Source organism: Carcharhinus amblyrhynchos, chromosome 11 (genome assembly GCF_965287045.1).
Source record: "Carcharhinus amblyrhynchos chromosome 11, sCarAmb.v2.hapA, whole genome shotgun sequence".
NCBI lineage: Eukaryota > Metazoa > Chordata > Chondrichthyes > Carcharhiniformes > Carcharhinidae > Carcharhinus > Carcharhinus amblyrhynchos.
This window is the reverse complement of record NC_137334.1, coordinates 40,795,696-40,815,101: the sequence shown is the minus strand read 5'-3', so window position 1 is coordinate 40,815,101 and position 19,406 is coordinate 40,795,696. Positions and strand designations below refer to the sequence as shown.

Sequence of the window (19,406 nt, the reverse complement as noted above, 5' to 3'; positions counted from 1 at the left end):
AAATATTATCCTATGTACATATTACAATTATAACCGCAGACAGTAACCAAAATTTGAAAGCTAATTCAACGAAAGCAAATTATTTAATCATTACCTAAACAAAGAGGTTTTAATTTCAAAAATAATTTTATCACAGTACCTCAATAAGGCAGATTTAATTGTTGCAGAAAATTAAGTCATTCTAACTGTTATTTTAAAGGCTCCATACCTTCCTCCAGCAGTTGAGTTGATGCAGAAATTTCTCCATGTTGGTTCCGAACAACAATGGAGTATTCACCTGCATCATCTGCAAAAGTCATGGAAATCACCAGTTTGCATTCTCCCATTTCCTTGTCATAGCTCACCTTGTACCTAGAGAGGAAAGAAATACATAAAGCACAAAACCTCAAAAAATTAGAAGGAAGAAAAATCTTGATGAACATGAAAGAAACGTGAAACAAGAAAAGACTGTTACACTCATTCCTTCCAAAGACTGTACCCAGCCCAGTCAATCACCTGCTCCTGTGAGGAATATTCAGTGACTCGCAACATTTTATAACTCTGTCTACAGATGCTGACAGATACGCTGAATATTTCCAACATTTTCTGTTCTTATTCCACATTTCCAGCATCTGCAGTATTCTGTTTTTGTATTCTACAAAAGGACCCCCTGCCTTTAAAGGTAAATCTGGTGAAATCCCAGAAGATTAATTTTACTTTCCAAAGTACTGCATCTAACTTTGCCCTCTTGACCTGACCTTCACTGATCCCATGAATGCAGGAACCCAAGTGAGAATGAAGCACAAAACTGTAAATGCTGGAAGTTAGCAGGAAGCATCATGTCCCATGCAACATTTAACTTACAATCGAACATGTGATTAGAATCATTGCAGTGCAGAAGGGGATCATTCAGTGGATGAAGCCTGTGCTGACAACAATCCCACCCAATCCCTATTCCTGTAACCCTGACGGTAAGGGACAATTTATCATGGCCACTCTACCTAACCCGCACATCTTTGTAATGTGGAAGGAAACCCCCCGCAGACACGGGGATAAAGAGCAAAAGCCGCCCAAGGCTGGAATTGAACCCTGGTCATTGGTGCAGTGAGGCAGCAGTGCTAATCACTACGCCACCATGCCACCTTTCTGGGTGCAGCATTAACTATACTTGAACAACATAAACACATCAAGACATTATTTCCATTGCCCATATAAAAGCTATGTTTTTTAAAGGGGTTTTCCAGCCCTGTCCACTGCTGGGATCTTTGGTCATGATGTGGGTATGCCGGCGTTGGACTGGCGTAAACACAGTAAAAAGTCTGACAACACCAGGTTTTAGTCCAACCTATTTATTTGATAATATACTCACAAGCTTTTGAGGGGACTGCCTCTTCGTCAGGTGAATGGAGAGTTCTCACCTGACGAAGAGGCAGTCCCCTCGAAAGCTTGTGAGTATATTATCAAATAAATAGGTTGGACTAAAACCTGGTGTTGTCAGACTTTTTACTGGGATCTTTGGTCCCATCAAAAATCAATGGACTTTTGGCTGGCTTGCCTGATCCCCTGCAGTACTCTCTGACAGAATATCTTACTTACCCTACCACTGTAACCCCATACATTCACCATGGCCAATCCACCTAACCTGTACACCTTGGGACTATGGGAGGAAACCGGAGCACCTGGAGGAAAGTCACACAGACATGGGGAGAATTTGCAAACTCCACGTAGACATTCACCCAGAGCCAAAATTGAACCCGGATCCCTGGCGCTGTGAGATAACAGTGCTAACCACTCTGCCACTATGCCACCTTTTCTGGACGCAAAGCCAATCCCGCTGGCAAAACAGGGCCGGGAAGATAGTGTTCGGCTTTTTGGCCTCTTCCTGGCTCGCCATGCTGATCGACCAGTGCAGTAGGACAGTGCATTTGTACCTTTATGTTAGAATAACCTGTTGGCTTTCTAAAACCTATCCCAGTACATAAATAGCTTGACACCAACATGCCATTCATTCATTAATTGTGTCTGGTTCCTAAGGAACATGTACAGGGCTGCATAAACACTAAATTTTCAAATTCATACTCAAAGTGAGCACAGTTCAGAGGTGACACTATTCTAACCCTAACTCTAAGTTACACTTTCCCAAACACAGAATCATTTTTTAAATTATTAAATGCAATAGCTTTTTGTTAAGCCACTGTGTTATTTTAAGTTCAGTCAATATTTCAATAAAACAATGGAAAGTGATTTTAGTTGGCTGTCTTAATTGCCTTAACATGAGGATTCAAGTGTCTTTTAATAGAATATTATACCTGTATCCAGTTGTTAATGGAATTCCAGCTTTTTTCCAGTAAACATGAGGTTTAGGCGTGCCTCCAATCTGACAATCAAAAACGACACTTCCACCTTCAATTAGTTTCTGTACAACTGGCTTCCTAATGAAGAAAGGAGCAACTCCTGCGCCATCTTCCACTGACTCAGGGGTAGTACTTGCTCCTGATAAAGTTTCAACTTTCATTTCAACTCTAGTAAGAAACAAATAATGAGACTGGTTTTGATTTGACAGATCATCATGGATGACTTCGCTTTAACATGTGTTGTCATATATCCTTATATTATTTATGCTACTCCCCATATAATACACAGAGCAAAGGTCAAAGAATATCCTAATCCGGAATAAAAAAAGCAAAACATCAGAAATAAAAAATCAATAAGTTTGATTAATTGTTTTTAACAGGAATATCTAAAGACTTTAAATACCGTTTCTTTTCAATGACAGCTGGCTCTGATACTGCAATGGCTTCTTCTCTGCTCTCAATCTCTTCTGACACTAAAGAAGTACAAATAATAAATTATTTTAATGGTGCCTTACAATAATTGTTTCTCAAATTTTAATCACCTTTGTTAATTCTGCTAAAATACACACCTTGAACAAGAAGATAACATGAACTACTAGCAGTACCAGCATCATTGGTGGCAGTACATGTAAAGCGACCGCTATCCTCTGCAAAAGCTTCCCTAATTGTTATACTAGCAATGCCTTTTTCAAAGGTTATATGGAAATCAATGGAACTTTCAATGTGATAATCTTCTCTAAACCACATCACGGTTGGAGTTGGATGTCCTGCGATTTCACATGACAGGGTTACAGATTCGCCTTCTATTACAGTGACATTTTTCAAGCCCTACAAAAAATTACAGTAAAATTAAATTGCTGGAAATGAAGCAAATGTAAAGACTACAATGTACAAATGGTCCATTAAAATGTGGTTTCATGTGAATTAATTACTTACTGACACAAAACTTGGTGCAGTAAGTGGAACTATTGTTGGAATTGGAGCAACAGGTTCTGTGATCTGAAAAAACAAAGTATAGTGAGCAACCAATGACACCATATTTAACAACTAGTCAAACAAATTTACAGGAATTCATTTTTGCTTTTGGCATTTAATCTGCATGCCATCTACATGATTATGTTCTCCCACTTTGTTTTCCATTCACCCCTTTTCCTTACCTCTTCATCTGTTACATCGCTAACTTTCCTGGTTCTGACTAAAAGCCATCATCCTGAAACATTAATTCTGTTCTCTCCCTCTGACTGTTGCCCGACCTGATTTCCAGCAGTTTCTGTTTTTATTTTAGATTTCCAGCAACCACAGTATTATGCTTTTGTATTAAGTTTTGGGGAGTGTCACACATCAAACAAAAACGTGGGAACAAGCTTCCTGCAGAAGACTGTCAAGCTGTCACACCATTGAGTTCTCATTCTCACAACAAAAGGAGTTAAGGTGTTACGCTGAACTGAGCAGTTTCAGATGAGAGAGGGGCAAGGTAAAAATGTTAGCTGTGCTTTTGATCAGGAACAAAATGTTTTGCACTATTTACTGCTGTTAATTTGTAGGGAACACACAAAGTTAGCGTATTTAGGGCACACTACTGGGTAATTAACAAACCTGCTCATCTTCTGCTTCATATTGATCTTCCTCGTGTTCAACATCAAAATCAGCTTCAAGTGAGCCTGAAACACTTAAACCTAGATGCCTGTGCACCTCAGTATCAAACCGTGTTTCATACACATCTGTTCTTTCTCTAAAACGAGGCTGGGGAGAGACACTCTCCTCTGTCACAATTCTGGCCTCTTTTAACACGGGAGGTTTCACTGGCTTGGTAACCTTCACAGCAGAAGACGCAGACAACTCTTTTTCCAGAGTAACAATGGCAGTTCCTGCTATAGAAACCTAACCAGGCCAAGAAGAATAAAGTTACATTTTTTACAAATTACTTTGATTGTTTTAATGATTGGTCACATGACAGGCAGGGATGGATTGATTATTAGGTTAGCTAAATTAGATGGATTTTTTTTTGGAAAATGTTGTATGAGAATGAAAACAAAATGGTCAATAGGAAGAAAGGAACTCATGGTTTAGAAAACATTGAGGTAAGGTGAAAGGTGCGACCAAACAGCCTCCTACAACATGAAGGGTTAGGTTCCAAGGTCTTCAGTTAATTCGCTACAACTGTTAAAAAATTAAGCTATTAGTATAAATGATGAAGATAAAAAGCTGTACTTGTGAGAATGTAAAATGAATGACAAACAAATAAAACTAAATTGCAATTTGGCCCAGAATTTGCTGGTGCATAATATCTCATGGTGTGCCCATTATTGTATATTTTTTCCAATCCTTCAGCCCAAAAGTATTTTGCCTTACAAAGTGCTGGAAATGCAAATTGATAATGTTGAGACACCAAATTGACAGGTATCTGAGAGCTTACTGGACATTAGGACCAACACTCTATTTCCTTAATCAAGGGCAGAAGGAAACAGAGCTCATGGTGGAAAAAGAAATGGTGTGAATTACACCAAATTAAATACAAAATGGAGATAAAAATTAGATTGACAGAGACTGAAAGGAATGGAAAGGGAAAACAAGAATAATTTTTAAAATGTAACACTTAAAAGTTTTAAAAACCTTCAGGAGCAATTTATAATCTGTCTCAATTGTTACTTTTCTGGCCTGGAATGGTTGAGTGGCATTGCAGGAAATTAAACATTGAAATGAAAAGGGTTCTTACATCATTCTGTGTCAGCCCTAACTTCCTGCAGTGAAATTAATTCGTTTGATGGTGCAAATGCAGCACTTTCCTGAAACTCACGGGGAGGCTCATGGGGTAGATCCCATTTTCACAAGGTTATTGGTTGAGCAGTGCAAATTGTTCAACAATTTGTAGTGATTCACAACTTGCTATCTCTTCTGCACCATAAATAATAGATTACACCAATAACTGCAAGCATATTAAAATTGCCATTACTTTCCAAGCAAATTCTGGGCCATTTATAGAAAAAGCTTTTTAAATCATTCATAAACTTAAAAAAATGATTATACTGTATGGCAAAGTAATAGGAATCACAAATGCAAGTTGCTTAATACATGTCAAAAGTACCTTGAGATATGATATCTGCCATCTCAGTTAAGTTAGGCTCTGCATGCTTCCTCGTTAATTACAGCATATGTATCTGATTTCTATAATATTTCAAATGACTTGAGTATAAAAATGTTTTCCATAATATAAATGATAGCAATATCCACTATTTATGCTTTGTTTGTATGTTTTACCATGACATGTGCTGTAAGAGCAGTGGGGTAAACATTAGAGCTGAAAACAAGCAAAAGGGCTAATTTCAAGGAAGAAATCCAGCACCCAAGATATGCCTGAAAGATGTATGCCATAATATTGGGTTGGGTCTTAATCATTAGGATGATACCTAAGACAATAATTAGGTCCCTTAAACATTTAAATGAGGAGTCAAACATCTGTTTTAGGCCCGTCATGGAAATTATGTGAAGCTGGAGCTAAGCCAGCACCACACTGGGTTCTGGTCGCCAACAAAAAAATTATTTTCAAATAAAATGTAAAGTATAAACTGAGTTCCTGTTGAGCGAGGAGACGCAGGAGTACCCTTCTGACTCCACAGTGTAAGTAATCTTCTACTGTCATTCTAACCCCTCTTTCCCAGCCACCCTCCCTCCCCCCTGCCAAAACTAACTATTCTTTTTTGAAATAGGGTAAGCTATCTGTAGAAGCATGCTAAGATCTAACAATTCACTGAAATAGCACTACTAATTTCTAAAGTCTAAACTGGGACCTCCTAGTTGGGGGCGTTCATTTCAGGCCTGAAATTGGATCTAATGGAATTTCCACTTCAGTGTGTTTAGCCCTGGTGTCAATCATTACCAATATCAATATCCTCATGACTTATTCCATTAGAAGGTATTCGTATTTACTTATACATTTGTCTTATTTGCTTGCATGGTACATCCACAGACCTTGTTTACATGTTGGGAATTACAAAAGTATTTCCCTAAAATTGCTAACGGTCTTGTTAAACAAAGTACATGGATTTTACTTTCCTAATTTCTATAGGTATCGTTTTCTTTTATGATCAAGTACCTCATTTTATAGTCCTGTCTATTTAAGGTTAATGTTATAAATGTTATATTTGCCTGCCACATAGAATTTTCACCCTTACCTCTTGGGTCGGTTCTGGTTTGGCTACAGTGATTTTTGAAACAGTGAAGTGAGGAATTGTACTGGCAAGTTTGTGGTCCAGATGTACTGCGGATTCTGATGCTCTTTCAATCTATAGCAACCAACAAAATCTTTATTATCATGTTCAATTCAGAATGTACCAATAAAATTTTTTTTAAATCTGGTATGATGTTCTTCACAGTTATCATGAATAACAGAATCTTTGTTAATGTTAGCTCATTGTTTTACGAGTTAAATGATGTCTAACCTGTGAAATGTGTTTTTCAGCTTGCTCGCCATAGGAAATTTGTGTTTCAGTTGGCACAATAACTGTCCCTTTTCTGACAGTTGTGGTGACAACTTGTTGTTCAGCAGGGGCTTTTCGTTTTTCAGCAGAAAACTCAGTGGCACTTTGACATACACCACGCTGTGCATATTCATACTCCATTGATGTCTCTTCTGTGTGCACTCCTTCAGCATACAAAGGATGTCTAGTACGTGCTTGATCCACAGCAGCCAACACTTTAGCCACAGCTTCAGCCTTTTTGCCAACTTCAATCTGCAGACAACAAGGGCTAAGTCTGCGAGGGCTTTCATAGTCTAATCTTAAATTTCACAAGATTAACTATGACTTTCAAAAGCAATACCATCTTGCATTTTGATTTATCACATTGAGATCTGAAAACATATTTCTTCTTTACAATTTCCTGGAAGTTTATTTTGTTTTAAAGATACTGTTATTTTCAAAAGCTGGTCGATTTGTTAATCAAGGCAAACGTAAGGGGTTCGGGTAGGATTTTACGGCCTCGCTCAGACAAGATCGGAAATTCCAGCAATCACTGGAGATTTCCATTATCGGACCTTCGTCCACTCTGATTCTGTTCCAGAAAGTTTAAAAAAGGAAACTTTACTTTCCAACCTTAAAAGTCAATGTGTAAAGATTTAAGTTACAAAATAAACTGGCATTGCTTTTGACAATAAAAATGCACACTACACTTTAATGCATTTATAACCAATACATTTTAAGCAAACCGTCTAAAATTACATGACATGTACATGCAAGGTGGTGCACACTTCACAGAGGAATAGTGATGAAACTAAAAGATATCAAAAAAGGGAAGTAAGTGTGAAACTAAGGGACCAATGAGAAGTGGCAAACCCAAAGGGGTATAAGTAGAAAGAAATTCTAGTGAAATTAAATGATACCACTACAGGGAGACGTGGCAAAACTAGAGGATATATAACAATATTTAATTGTTACATGAGGATTTCACAGTGAAATTTATTATGAGAGAAAAAGGTTACATGTTTATAACAAATGTGTGAAGTTATTTTTCATTGTGCTTCAAACTACCTGATCCTCAACCAGTTCTGCTTGTACTGTGAATACATGTTTCTCTGATGCGCTTCTTTCTGTGGTTACAGTAACTGGTTCACGTACTCTGGCTTGGTCAACAGCAGCTATTACAGTAGCAACAGCTGCTGTTTTTCCTACGGCATGCTCTGTCTGAATTTGTTGCAGCAAAAAATAGATGGATTACGTTATATATGCCATGTAATAAATTAAATGCAATTTTAAAAATGGTTTCAACATGAATCTGTATTGGAATAATTAACATTCAAAATGCATATTGCAAATCCATACATTTGTAAGGCATAAAGAAAACAAATTTGATTATTAGATCTTTACAGATATAGAGTACTTGTCCCATACATCCAAGCAAGAAGTTGGCTATTTTACATCAATCTATTTTAATCAACTTTTACTGTGTTTAAAACTTATTGCCCCTAACACATTTACGTCCTAGATTTTCACACAGACCTGATTTGAATTATTAACAATGCTTTATTTCTCTCAGAAGTTGATCATGCTTTATGAAATAGTAAATTTGTCTTACCTCTTTGCCAGCAGCAACACCAGTCATTCCAACAGCTGCAGCACTCCCTTCAACTGTGGTAACTCGAGCAGCACCAACAGCACCAGCAGCTCCTTCCGCTGTGCTAACTCTGGTCACTCGCTCAACTGTGGTAATTCGGGGAGCACTAATAGTTTGTTCAATTGTGGTTATTCTAGCAGTACCAGCAGCACCAGCTTCACTTTCAACTGTGGTAACTCCAGCAGCACTGACACCTCGTTCAGCAGTGATAACTCTAGCAGCTCCTGCAGCTCCGGCAGCTCTGGCAGCACTGACTTCGTGTTCAGCAGTGATAACTCTAGCAGCTCCTGCAGCTCCGGCAGCTCTGGCAGCACTGACTTCTTGTTCAGCAGTGATAACTCTAGCAGCTCCTGCAACTCCGGCAGCTCTGGCAGCACTGACATCTTGTGCAATGGTCATCATTCCAGCAGCTCCAGCAGCTCTGGCACCATGTTCAACTGTGGTCATTTGAGCAGCTCCAGCAGCACCAGTGACTGTCATCTGTCCGTGGATTCCATATCTCCTTTCCCATTTTTCTTCTCTATGAACCTGTGTGGTACTTGTGGTTAATTTGCTTTGTCTCTTTTGTGCTTCAGCTGCTGAAACGTAGCCTTCCTGCTTCCAAGGAGGTATAACTTCTGCAGCAACAACTGTTGTCTGAGATTTTCGAGTAAGAACTGGAGATTTGACAGATCTGATAGGTGATGTTGAGAGTCTTCCAGCCGGAGACACAGATCTGTATTTTAAAAAATGTAGTATTTAAATGTAATAATTCCTGCAATGGTGACGCAACGGTACAATTCTCGCTGTCAAAGTGGCAAATCTGCCTTTGATCATTGTACACTCAGAAATTATTTTTTTCCTTTCTCCAAACAAAACCTTGTTGTCTTTAGCAAACAGAAGAAAAATAGGACAGAATTTTACTGCCCTGTGGTGATGGAGGCAATGCCGTAAAAACGGCAAGTCCACTGGCTTCACAGGGATTGGAAAATCCTGCCATTCTGCCCAGAAGTTCAAAGAATGAGTTTTGTATAGAAATTGGTGCAGTCCCACCCACCTGGAGGGATACATGCCAATCAGTTCTTCATGCCACTGAGGCTTTGAAGAGATTAAAGTGGAGGAAGAGCAAACAGATATCAGGGATTATGCATTTGAGCTAAAGATAAGTTAAAGGAATAAGAATACTTACATTATTAATGTAAGAATAATGAAGAGAGCTGATTCAGGAGAGGTGTTATTGATATTTTCAAGACTCTAATAGTATAATTACTGAACCCTGGATTATTGGTTGACTTCATCATGGTCATGAGTTGAAACTCAAAAGATGAACAATAAACAGGTATTTCAGATTATTTACAATATTTATAAAAAACAAAAATAGAAACAAAATTGCCTGAAAATTCAACAAGGAACTGAATAGCTTTTTGTTGAAAGAAATGATTGAGGGTTAAAAAGTGGTTGAATGTTATAATGGAATATCATTTGGCACTTTTAAAATTTTGCACTGACCAGATGGACTACAATATCCTTTTTCTGATCCTAATCAATTCTACACTCTTCTATCACTATAAAATAGCTGCCATTTAATACAACGCCAATTTTCTTTGCAAACTAAACGAAAACTTTGAAATTGGATTCAACTGAATTCAATTTGGGAATGTGGTGCATCCAAGCAACTGAAGAACTTCAATCTGAATGCCCTAGATAGCACCATGAACTCTAAATTCTGGCCAGCAGATGGATCCTTGGGTAAAAACAGATCTAATTCCATGCACCTTATCTTTGATTGGAACCCAAAAAAAGCAGATTGATGAATCCCATCATTCATTTAGAAATTCAGCAAAATTGTGATTTTTACTTAATTATTTGACATGAATTATCAGTTTTGAAACACATTAAGAAAAATGTTTTAATATTAAGATATGAGCATTTAAATTTCCCTTACCTAACAGGTGAAGGTGCTGGGGCCCTCACATGACGAACAGGAGATGGGGATTGTTGGCGAGTTACTTTGCCAGTTGTAGGTGGCGGAGTTGGGGACCTGGACATTGGTTTTGGTGGGATGCGTGGTGGCGTCTTATGATGCAAATGCTGCACTACTGTTCTGCCATCAATAATCATTTCAGATGCTGAAGATCTGGCTTCATAATGAGCTTCCATTTTCTGGAATACAAACAAAAAGAAAATTGTAATTGTCAGATTATAACAAATAGATTACAGAAAAGTTGATTTCAGAGTGAACATTAAGACCAAGATACCTTTTCAACTTGGACTTTCCTTGCCTGGGAAATTTCAGAAGAAGCAATAATTGTCTTTGTCTTTTTAGCTGGTACTACTTCATCATCAGCTGTAGAAAAGGAACATGATATTGAAAGTTAAAAGCAAACTACTGCAGATGCTGGAATCTGAAACAAAAATGGAAAATGCTGGAAAATCTCAGCATCTGTGGCAAGAGAACAAAGCTAACATTTCAAGTCTGAATAACTCTTCAATTAATTTTGGAATTTGCGAAGTATTGTTTCAATGTATGCAATTACAACTATCAAAGAAATACCTTGGACGCGGAGCTCGGCTGTAGAGGTGGCACGTCCAACACTGTTTGTGGCTGTCACGGAGAAGGTTCCAGAATCTTCCGTATAAACTTCAGTAATTATTAAACTGTACAAATCACCATCTTGTACAATCTGGAAGTCGGGAGAACTCTGGATTTCTGCTCCTTCCCTGTAGAACTTCACCACAGGTGTAGGGATTCCGGTTACACGAACGTCCAGTCTAACTTTGGATCCTTGTCTTGCAGTCATGCTTTGTAGTCTCTGTATAAAGTTGGGAGGTGCTGTCTCTGCTGCAATATGTGAAAGAAATATCTAAATTTAAATTTATAGCTCTCTTGAATCATGTTATTGTGTAGCAATCTACATAACTAAAAATCTTGCACATGACAAACACACCACACTTTAAATATGTCACTACCACAAGAACTGATCTTTTCTAATTAGACTTGATTTGTCTTTTGTCCCTAAATAGTGCTTTTGCTATTATCCAATGCAATATTCTGTTCTTCACAGGGCTCCCTAATATACAATCTAAACTACTGCTGAACCATACCCAGCTTTCAGGGAATGTGTATGGGGATAACTGTCATTTTCAGCCATAAAACACCTGAGGGTATCTTCTAACCAAAAGAGAAAATGTTGGAAAATCTCAGCAGGTCTGGCAGCATCTGTAAGGAGAGAAAAGAGCTGATGACCCTTTGTCAAAGCCAGACCTGCAAAGATTTTCCAGCATTTTCTCTTTTGGTTTCAGCTTCCAGCATCCGCAGTAATTTGCGTTTATTATGTGGGTATCTTCAGTTTGTTACAATAACTGTCTAATTTTAATTTCTATACAGAAATGAAGTCAAGCAGACTCTATTTCAGGCCAGTGATCTGCACCATCAGTTTACAACACAAGCAATGGAGGTAAAAAATATCTCCTGGTTAACAGCATCACAGAAGGTTAACTTGGAATCATAGAATCTCTACAGTGCAGAAGGAGGCCATTCAGCCCATTGAGCCTACACTGATAAGAGTCCCTTGCTCTATCCCCATAACCCCATGTATTTACCCTGCTAATCCCCCTGACACCAAGGGACAATTTAGCATGGCCAATCAACCTAACCCGCATATCTTTTGGACTTGTTCAGTTGTTTTTTTTTGCTTTTTGAACTCAGATTGAAGAGTGCTAATGAATAGAGAATGGTAACTTTACAATTGATGCTCCAAGAAGAGATCACCTGCTGAGGGTAGATAATGTGAATTCAGGTAACAATTCCCATGATTTTCTATCCAATAATCCAGATCGATGAAACACCTCACTGAACGCTCTGGTTATAATTTTCCAAAACTTTCCACATTCTAAAATGATTCTCAGCAGGCTGGAAATTAGCAAGTGTAACACTATTATTTAAGAAAGATAAAACAGGGAGCTACAGGCCAGTTATCCTGACATCGGTTGTTGGGAAAATGCTGGATCTAGTGGATTGCTGCTAGGATCAGTGCTCAGCCGCAGCTACTTGCTATCTATATTAATGGCTTAGGCAAAAGGACCAGGAGGAATGTATCCAAACTTGCTGACATTACAAAGCTAGGTGGAAACATAAGTTGTGAAATGGACAGAGGCTAGAGATCATAGAATCCCTACAGTGTAGAAGGAGGCCATTCAGCCCATTGAGCCTACACCAACAACAATCCCACCCAGGCCCTATCCCTGTAACCCCACCCTGACATCCTCCTAACACTAAGAAGCAATCTAGCATGACCAATCAACCTAACCCACACATTTTTGGGCTATGGGAGGAAAGCAGAGTAGCCTGGGAAAACCCATGCAAACATGAGGAGAATTGCAGACTCCACACAGACACTCACCCAAGCCAGGAATCAAACCTGGGGTCCCTGGCGCTGTGAGGCAGCAATGCTAACCACTGTGCCACTTGCTGCCCCAGAGATATAGAAGGATTATGTGAGTGGGCATCAAGTTAAAAGAAATAGAATAATGTTGGGAAGTTATTCACTGTGGTTGGAGGAATGGAAAGACAGGCTCTGAAAACTTCCTGCATATGTGCACCCATTTGGTCATGCCGACACTTCAACTTGCTCTGTTGAGTTTGCAATCTAAAGTGGCGAGGTGTGTGCTTAAATAAATACCTGAGTAATGGCATAATGTAACATACTGTGCCAAAGTTTATGGTTTAGCCAGAGACAGAGACAGAGACAAAGCATCTGTTGGTGGCTTCGGGACATTCATCCCTCTTACGTGCTTGGTGCACACAAGAGCCCCAGAGGAGGGGACTTTAAGCAGTCGCGTGTCACTCCACGATGCCCAAGTTTGTTGAGTGGGTGGGGAAAGGGGAGGGGTTGAAGGAACAGGAGACCATGGGTAATAGAGGGACGCTTTTGCAGAGACTTCCACATATGGACTCACACTCATCAACTCTCAATAGGGGAAAGGGATGGGAGAAGGAAACTACTGAGCTTTCCAAGAAGGATATTCCATATGCCCTCACTGAATGGGTGGGGAGGAGATGAGTGAGCCTTACAAGAGAGACCACTCCCCCTACTGGTTAGTGTTTTTTAAGCAACCTAGTTTTCCAGAAGGGCCCTAAATCAGACCTCTCATTAGTCCATGCAATGGGTCAAATTAACATCTGAGGTAGCCACACTGGAAGCCTGAAAAATAACTGTTTCTTTAGATGTACAGGACTTTGATCATTGAAATTAGGCCTTCTTACACCCTAACAGGGCAGTGATAGAATTTTGCAATACGTTCATTCCTGTTGGGGATTAAATATGCCACTAATGAGGTTGATAAAACACTGAATTTATAATGGTTTGTTTTTCTTTTGTAAAAAAAGGGGTAGATTTTATATTAAATTATTTGGTTTTTAAGAGTTTCCCTCATGATGAGGCTGGCAATTCTGAGAATATGTGGGGCAGAATTTTTGGGCCCTGTCAGGATTGGGAACAGAGGCAAATGGGGCCCAAAAATACCAGCGCTGGAGTTTTCAAACACCTATTCCTGGTGCCAGCCATTTTGGTCACTGTGAGTTCAGGGCTCAGCACAGTTACCTGCCCCACAAGGTGGGTAGACTTTGGATCATTCCTGCCTCTCTTGGTGTGGGTGCAGCAAAGGGCTCTCCTATAAAGGGATTACTACCCCCCCCCCATCTCTCTCCATCCCCCAAGCCTGCAAAGCAGTGACTTGGCTCTTTGTTCTGAAGAGGATGTAAAGAGGTTACAAAGGAACATAGATAGGTTAAGTGAATGGACCAAAATCAGACAAATGGGGTATAATGTGGGCAAATATGAAATTGCCCATTTTGGCAGAAAGGCTATAAAAGAACTTTATTGAGAGATTGCAGAGAGTTCTGAGATGCAAAGGGATCTGGGTGTTTTAGTACATAAATCACAAAAGGATGGTATACAGGTGCATCAAGTGATTAGGAAAGCTAATAGGATGTTATTGCTTACTGTGAGGGGAATTGATTACAAAAGTAGAGCAGGTCCTGGGTTCGATTCTCGACTCGGGTCACTGTCTGTGTGGAATTTGCACATTCTCCTCGTGTCTGTGTGGGTTTCCTCCGGGTGCTCCGGTTTCCTCCCACAGTCCAAAGATGTGCTGGTTAGGTTGATTGGCCATGCTAAAATTGCCCCTTAGTGTCCTGGGATGTGTAGGTTAGAGGGATTAGCGGGTAAATATGTAGGGATATGGGGATAGGGCCTGGGTGGGATTGTGGTCGGTGCAGACTCGATGGGCCGAAGGTCCTGTTTCTGCACTGTAGGGTTCTATGTTCTAGGTATGCTTTAGTACAAGGCATTAGTGAGACCACATTTGCAGTATAGTATTAGTTTCCTTATTTAAGGAAAGATGTAACTATGTTAGAAACAGCACAGAGAAGACTTCCTAGAAAAATATCAGTAAAGGGTGGGTTGTTTTACGTGGAAAGGTTGGAAAGTAAGGTTTGTATCCACTAGCATTTAGAAGAATAAGAGGCAACTTGATCAAAACCTTTAAGATTCTGAGGGGTGATGACAGAGTGGATGAAAAAGAATTCTATGGCCTCACTCGGATGAGACTGGAAATTTCCACCCGAGGTCAATGGAGATTTCCATTTTAGGACCCGTGCCCGCTCCGATTCCGTGGCGGACAATGTGGAAGAATTCCGGTCAATCTTTCGTCTTGTTGGAGAATCTAGAATGAGGGGTCACTGTTTAAAACTACAGGGTTGCTCATTTAAGACATAGATGAGGGAAATATTTTTCTGTCAGGGGGTTACAAGTCTCGGGAACTTTCTTCCTCAAAAGGCAGTGGCAGCAGAGCGTTTGAATATTTTTCAGGCAGCGATAGATCGATTCTTGATTAAGAAGGGGGTGAAAGCTTCTGCAGGATGGGCAGGATTGAAGTTACAGTCAGGTTAGCCATGATCTTGCTGAATGGCGCAGCAGGCTGAATGGGTCTCCAGAGGTACTCCAAATTCATGCTTAAATTCTTAAAGAAGTTGCCCTCATGTTGAAGTACCCTCAATTCCTGACCTTTTCTGCAGGCTGCAGCTGCTCTCAAGTTGGAGGGCCCCTGATTGGGTCTGCCAGAGGAACACGCCTATCACCATTAATCAGACAACCTGTCGCCATGGCCATGTGACTGATTCCCCCCTTCTCTGTCAATCCAGCTCAGTGACTGTTCAGGGGCGTTAGAAACACTTCAGACGCGAACATTCAGCCCCTCAAGTGTTTATGATGTATGAGCTAAGGGTGTGAAGTAAGAGTAGCCAAACCTCTGAGTATAGTATTTTTAACCAGTTTAAGACATGTATTTTCAGGATTATAGAGTAAAACTCAACAAACTCGATGGCGGTGTGTCTGCAGCCTCCCATGTGGTTGATGAGGGAGTTGCAGGATGTTTTCAATGAGGTCTGTCCCCTAGCCCAGCCCCTCTCCTGGGCATTACTGACCTGTCACCAGCAGTTCGGCGGTACTAGTCGCTTGTCCTGATCCATTGGTGGCTCGCACAGAGAACCTGCCGCTGTGCGCGGGCGTCACGCGAGAGATAGTCAGCTTAGCGCGGCCGTCGCTAAAAGAAATCTCTGCGCCCGGGAGAGCAGCAGCGGAGAGAACCTGGCCATCTCTGAACCAGCTCACCTCAGGAACTGGCAATCCTGACCAAACACAGAGAACAACAGTCAGGCGGGGGGGGCTCCAGTGCAGCTTACACACAGACACTAGAGCCACTCACACACACAGATTTTGCAAACAAAATTAAACTTGGGCACAATAGTGTAGAAATAAAACAAATATGTATTTCAGTTTGCATTGCTCGGATTTGATCAGTTACTCTTTGGGGAGGGGGTGGTTGTGGGGAACGTGTTTATTTATATATGCATCTAGACAATAAATTAAGCAATACTGTGATACATTTTTTCAGCGATCGATATCGTTAAGTAACTGTAGCAGGGAACAATTATTTTACTGATCCCTGAATAAAATGCACAATATGACAGACAGGTGTGCATTCAACAGCAGAAGCGACTATCCAATTAATTTTTAAACTCTATTGGGTGTCCTTTGTATCTGTTTGAATTGAGCTGACACTTAGAAAGTTAACTTACCACTAATATGCGCTTCAAAGGTTGCGACACTACCCTCAAGTGCCACAACACTTTGAAGCGGATGTAAAAAAGTCGGAGCTTGTGTTGCCATTTTTGTAGGCACTCTAAACAAAAAAAAGGAACATGGATAGTTAGTAACGGGACTTCTTAGAAACGTTACATTGGCCATTATTTCAAGGAATGAAACGAATAAACATTTTTCCGAAGTCACATTTTTATATCTGACTGACACACAGGCTGCTCGTTAGTTTGTTGCAAGTCAGTGGTAAGAATCCAATTTAGTTTGAACGCTATTACTGTTTCAGAATAATACATAAATTGTGGGCCAGAATGATTTTTGTGTATGCATGCAATTTGTAGTTATCCTCAGTTCAACCTTTATGGAACTTTATTTTATCGTAATCGCATGTATTTTATAATGTCAATTCAGTGACTACAGCAATATCCAGTTTAAATATATTTGGACTGTGAATCGACTCAGTGCTTGAGCAAACATTACTGATAACCGGATTTAACTGCTCATGACATTTCTGGCAACTGCGGTGGAATGCTTTAACAGATAACTAAAAAACGCAACAATGAAGTATTGAGCACTCCTGTGTTAGATCACCGTGCCGCACTATAGAAGAATTGTTTCAATTAACTATTTATTCGATTAAAATGAACAAATAAATATTTTGTGCGAGGTGTGCTTCAGTTGTTGAAAATATTTTCTTGCTCCACTCCACCCACATTTTCTATAACCTGAGATTTAACTAAACTCGTATATAATTCTGATCTTGAAGTTTAAAAAGTTACACACAAATATTAGTTTAAATGGAAACGAATATGGCATATAAATACATGGAATATGGCATATAAATACATGGAAGGTAATATAGATGAATACATTTTATTTAGAATAAATATTTAGTGCAAGGCAAATTAATTTGCAACATCTTACAAATATTATTCTCAGTTTCTTTAAATAAGGATTAACTATGCAGTTGGCAACAGAAAAGAGTTCTAAATTTAGTTAGATGACTTTGATTGACAAGGGACATGTGTTACATAGCTGGTGGCACAGCTAATAGCTCAGTGCTGATTCCCTTAAAAAGACATCACTGCTTAGCTGATACCAGATGCATAAAATCAGTGCTATTTTTAGCAGTTCTTAATTTATCTGTCTATAGGATAACCTTGAAAACTTTTGATTGCAGTTTGAATGTCTTAAGTAATTTAGATTTAAACCACTGAATTTGATTTGTCTTTAAAAAATGTTCAATAAATTCAATTTACACTCAGAAGATTGAGTACCATTGTCTAGACTTAATAAGGTATAGGTAAATATATCTCAACCAGCGGTTTTCTCAACTTTTTACGCTCAAACATGTATTTATTGCTTCATATACAAATTCAGCTGAATTCATTTTATTACCATGAAAACAAAATGCTCTGTTAGAAGAAAGATTGATTTACTAACCTGAATATTCAAGAGTGCCTAAGTTATAGGGCTAAGCCCAAAGGTCTTAAAGCTTCGGAAACCACCTCCTTATTCAGAATTTTTCCAACAATCCACTGAGAGAATGGAGCTTTCCTCTTATGTTAAGGAAACAAAACTACCCGGAGGTTCCATGCAATCCCTACACCCGAGGCAAGGCTGGGAATGCCTGAACCGCTCAGAAGTGCTAACATGGTGGTTTTACCTTATATACCACAACTCTGTTGAAAATATGCAACATCATTTCTTAGACACTTCTGATTGGCCACTACAGCAGGGCATCATGGGATAATGAAACCATTTTAGGCAAGCCAATGTCGCCTGTCACTTTGCTTTTATGCAGACTGTGCTAATTTTGGCACATTAGTTCTAAGTAATATTCAATGCCCATGGTCACAATTATTGGATTTAATTCAAATACAGTCATCACTTTTATTGTCTCATTTTCTTGATCTTTACTTTTGTGTATTCCAATTATCACTAAACTGATAAAGAATCAAGCTTTTAGCAATGGTGCGTGACTGAAAGCATCAATCACTGATGACACATTGATTCTAACAACTGCTTCTATCAATCACCAAATCAGATTAACAGTCTCTTCATTCCAAAGCAACTGATCAAATAATTTTGTTAATAAACAGTGATCCCTCTGGCACAGAAATTCCTATTTTAACATAAAACCTCACATTTGCTTCATATTACCGATTAATTGTTCACAATTAAGATTTGCGAACAGTTCAGAATGCATGAGGATGTGTAATTCAATCTGATTGTAAAAAAGGATTAAATGTAGTTTGTGCTTTCTGTTGCAAGTAATTTTTATGCAAAGGTTATAATAGTAGTGACAATATTATGATATACAAAGCTCCTTGCACAAGTTTCTTTTAATAATTATAAAAGATTGAACAAAGAAAAGAAAATGCACATGGTTATACAATATTTCTCAATCGTATAAAATGGAGACATGTTCTAATTTGGTAGTTATATGTCGTGTGGTCTTATATGTTATACACAGCTGCAGATATTCAAAGACAAGCTTATATTTACATTTTATAGAAGCATTCATGACATGTATCTACCATGTGGAAGTTGATAATTGAAAATTCATAAGAAAATGTGGGGTGCTAAAAAAAATTAAGTAGAATTTTGCAACTCATCGCATCCGTTTTGTTGTGAGAAAATGTCGTAAAACCAGGCGTGATGTGACTAGTGGGAAGGGTACCTGTTTTTGTGCCCCTTCCCATTTTACCGAGAAAAAAACATTTTGGGATCGGGAGCCCGCCCAAAACAGGCTAAATGTCAATTTGCATTTTTTTTGCATTCATCACATTGTAATTAGTGAATTTCATTCCCAATCATCCCAGTT

General features: G+C 39.1%; 1 protein-coding gene across 1 annotated transcript in view; it reads right to left on the bottom strand.

Moving 5' to 3' along the window:
* The window catches only part of ttn.2 (titin, tandem duplicate 2), a 324,032-nt gene extending 305,826 nt beyond the window's left edge, over positions 1-18,206 (bottom strand). Inside the window, exons 1-15 of the mRNA XM_080198903.1 lie at positions 18,023-18,206; positions 16,561-16,664; positions 15,907-16,110; positions 10,975-11,262; positions 10,679-10,767; positions 10,366-10,583; positions 8,403-9,156; positions 6,773-7,063; positions 6,506-6,616; positions 3,930-4,214; positions 3,270-3,332; positions 2,903-3,161; positions 2,737-2,806; positions 2,289-2,501; positions 209-351 (exon numbers count right to left, since the gene is read on the bottom strand). Of these exons, the coding sequence (XP_080055029.1) occupies positions 209-351; positions 2,289-2,501; positions 2,737-2,806; positions 2,903-3,161; positions 3,270-3,332; positions 3,930-4,214; positions 6,506-6,616; positions 6,773-7,063; positions 8,403-9,156; positions 10,366-10,583; positions 10,679-10,767; positions 10,975-11,262; positions 15,907-16,110; positions 16,561-16,651 (3,079 nt within the window). The 5' untranslated portion in view covers positions 16,652-16,664; positions 18,023-18,206. The remainder of the gene's footprint in view (positions 1-208; positions 352-2,288; positions 2,502-2,736; positions 2,807-2,902; positions 3,162-3,269; positions 3,333-3,929; positions 4,215-6,505; positions 6,617-6,772; positions 7,064-8,402; positions 9,157-10,365; positions 10,584-10,678; positions 10,768-10,974; positions 11,263-15,906; positions 16,111-16,560; positions 16,665-18,022) is intronic.
* Between the last annotated feature and the right edge of the window lie 1,200 nt (positions 18,207-19,406).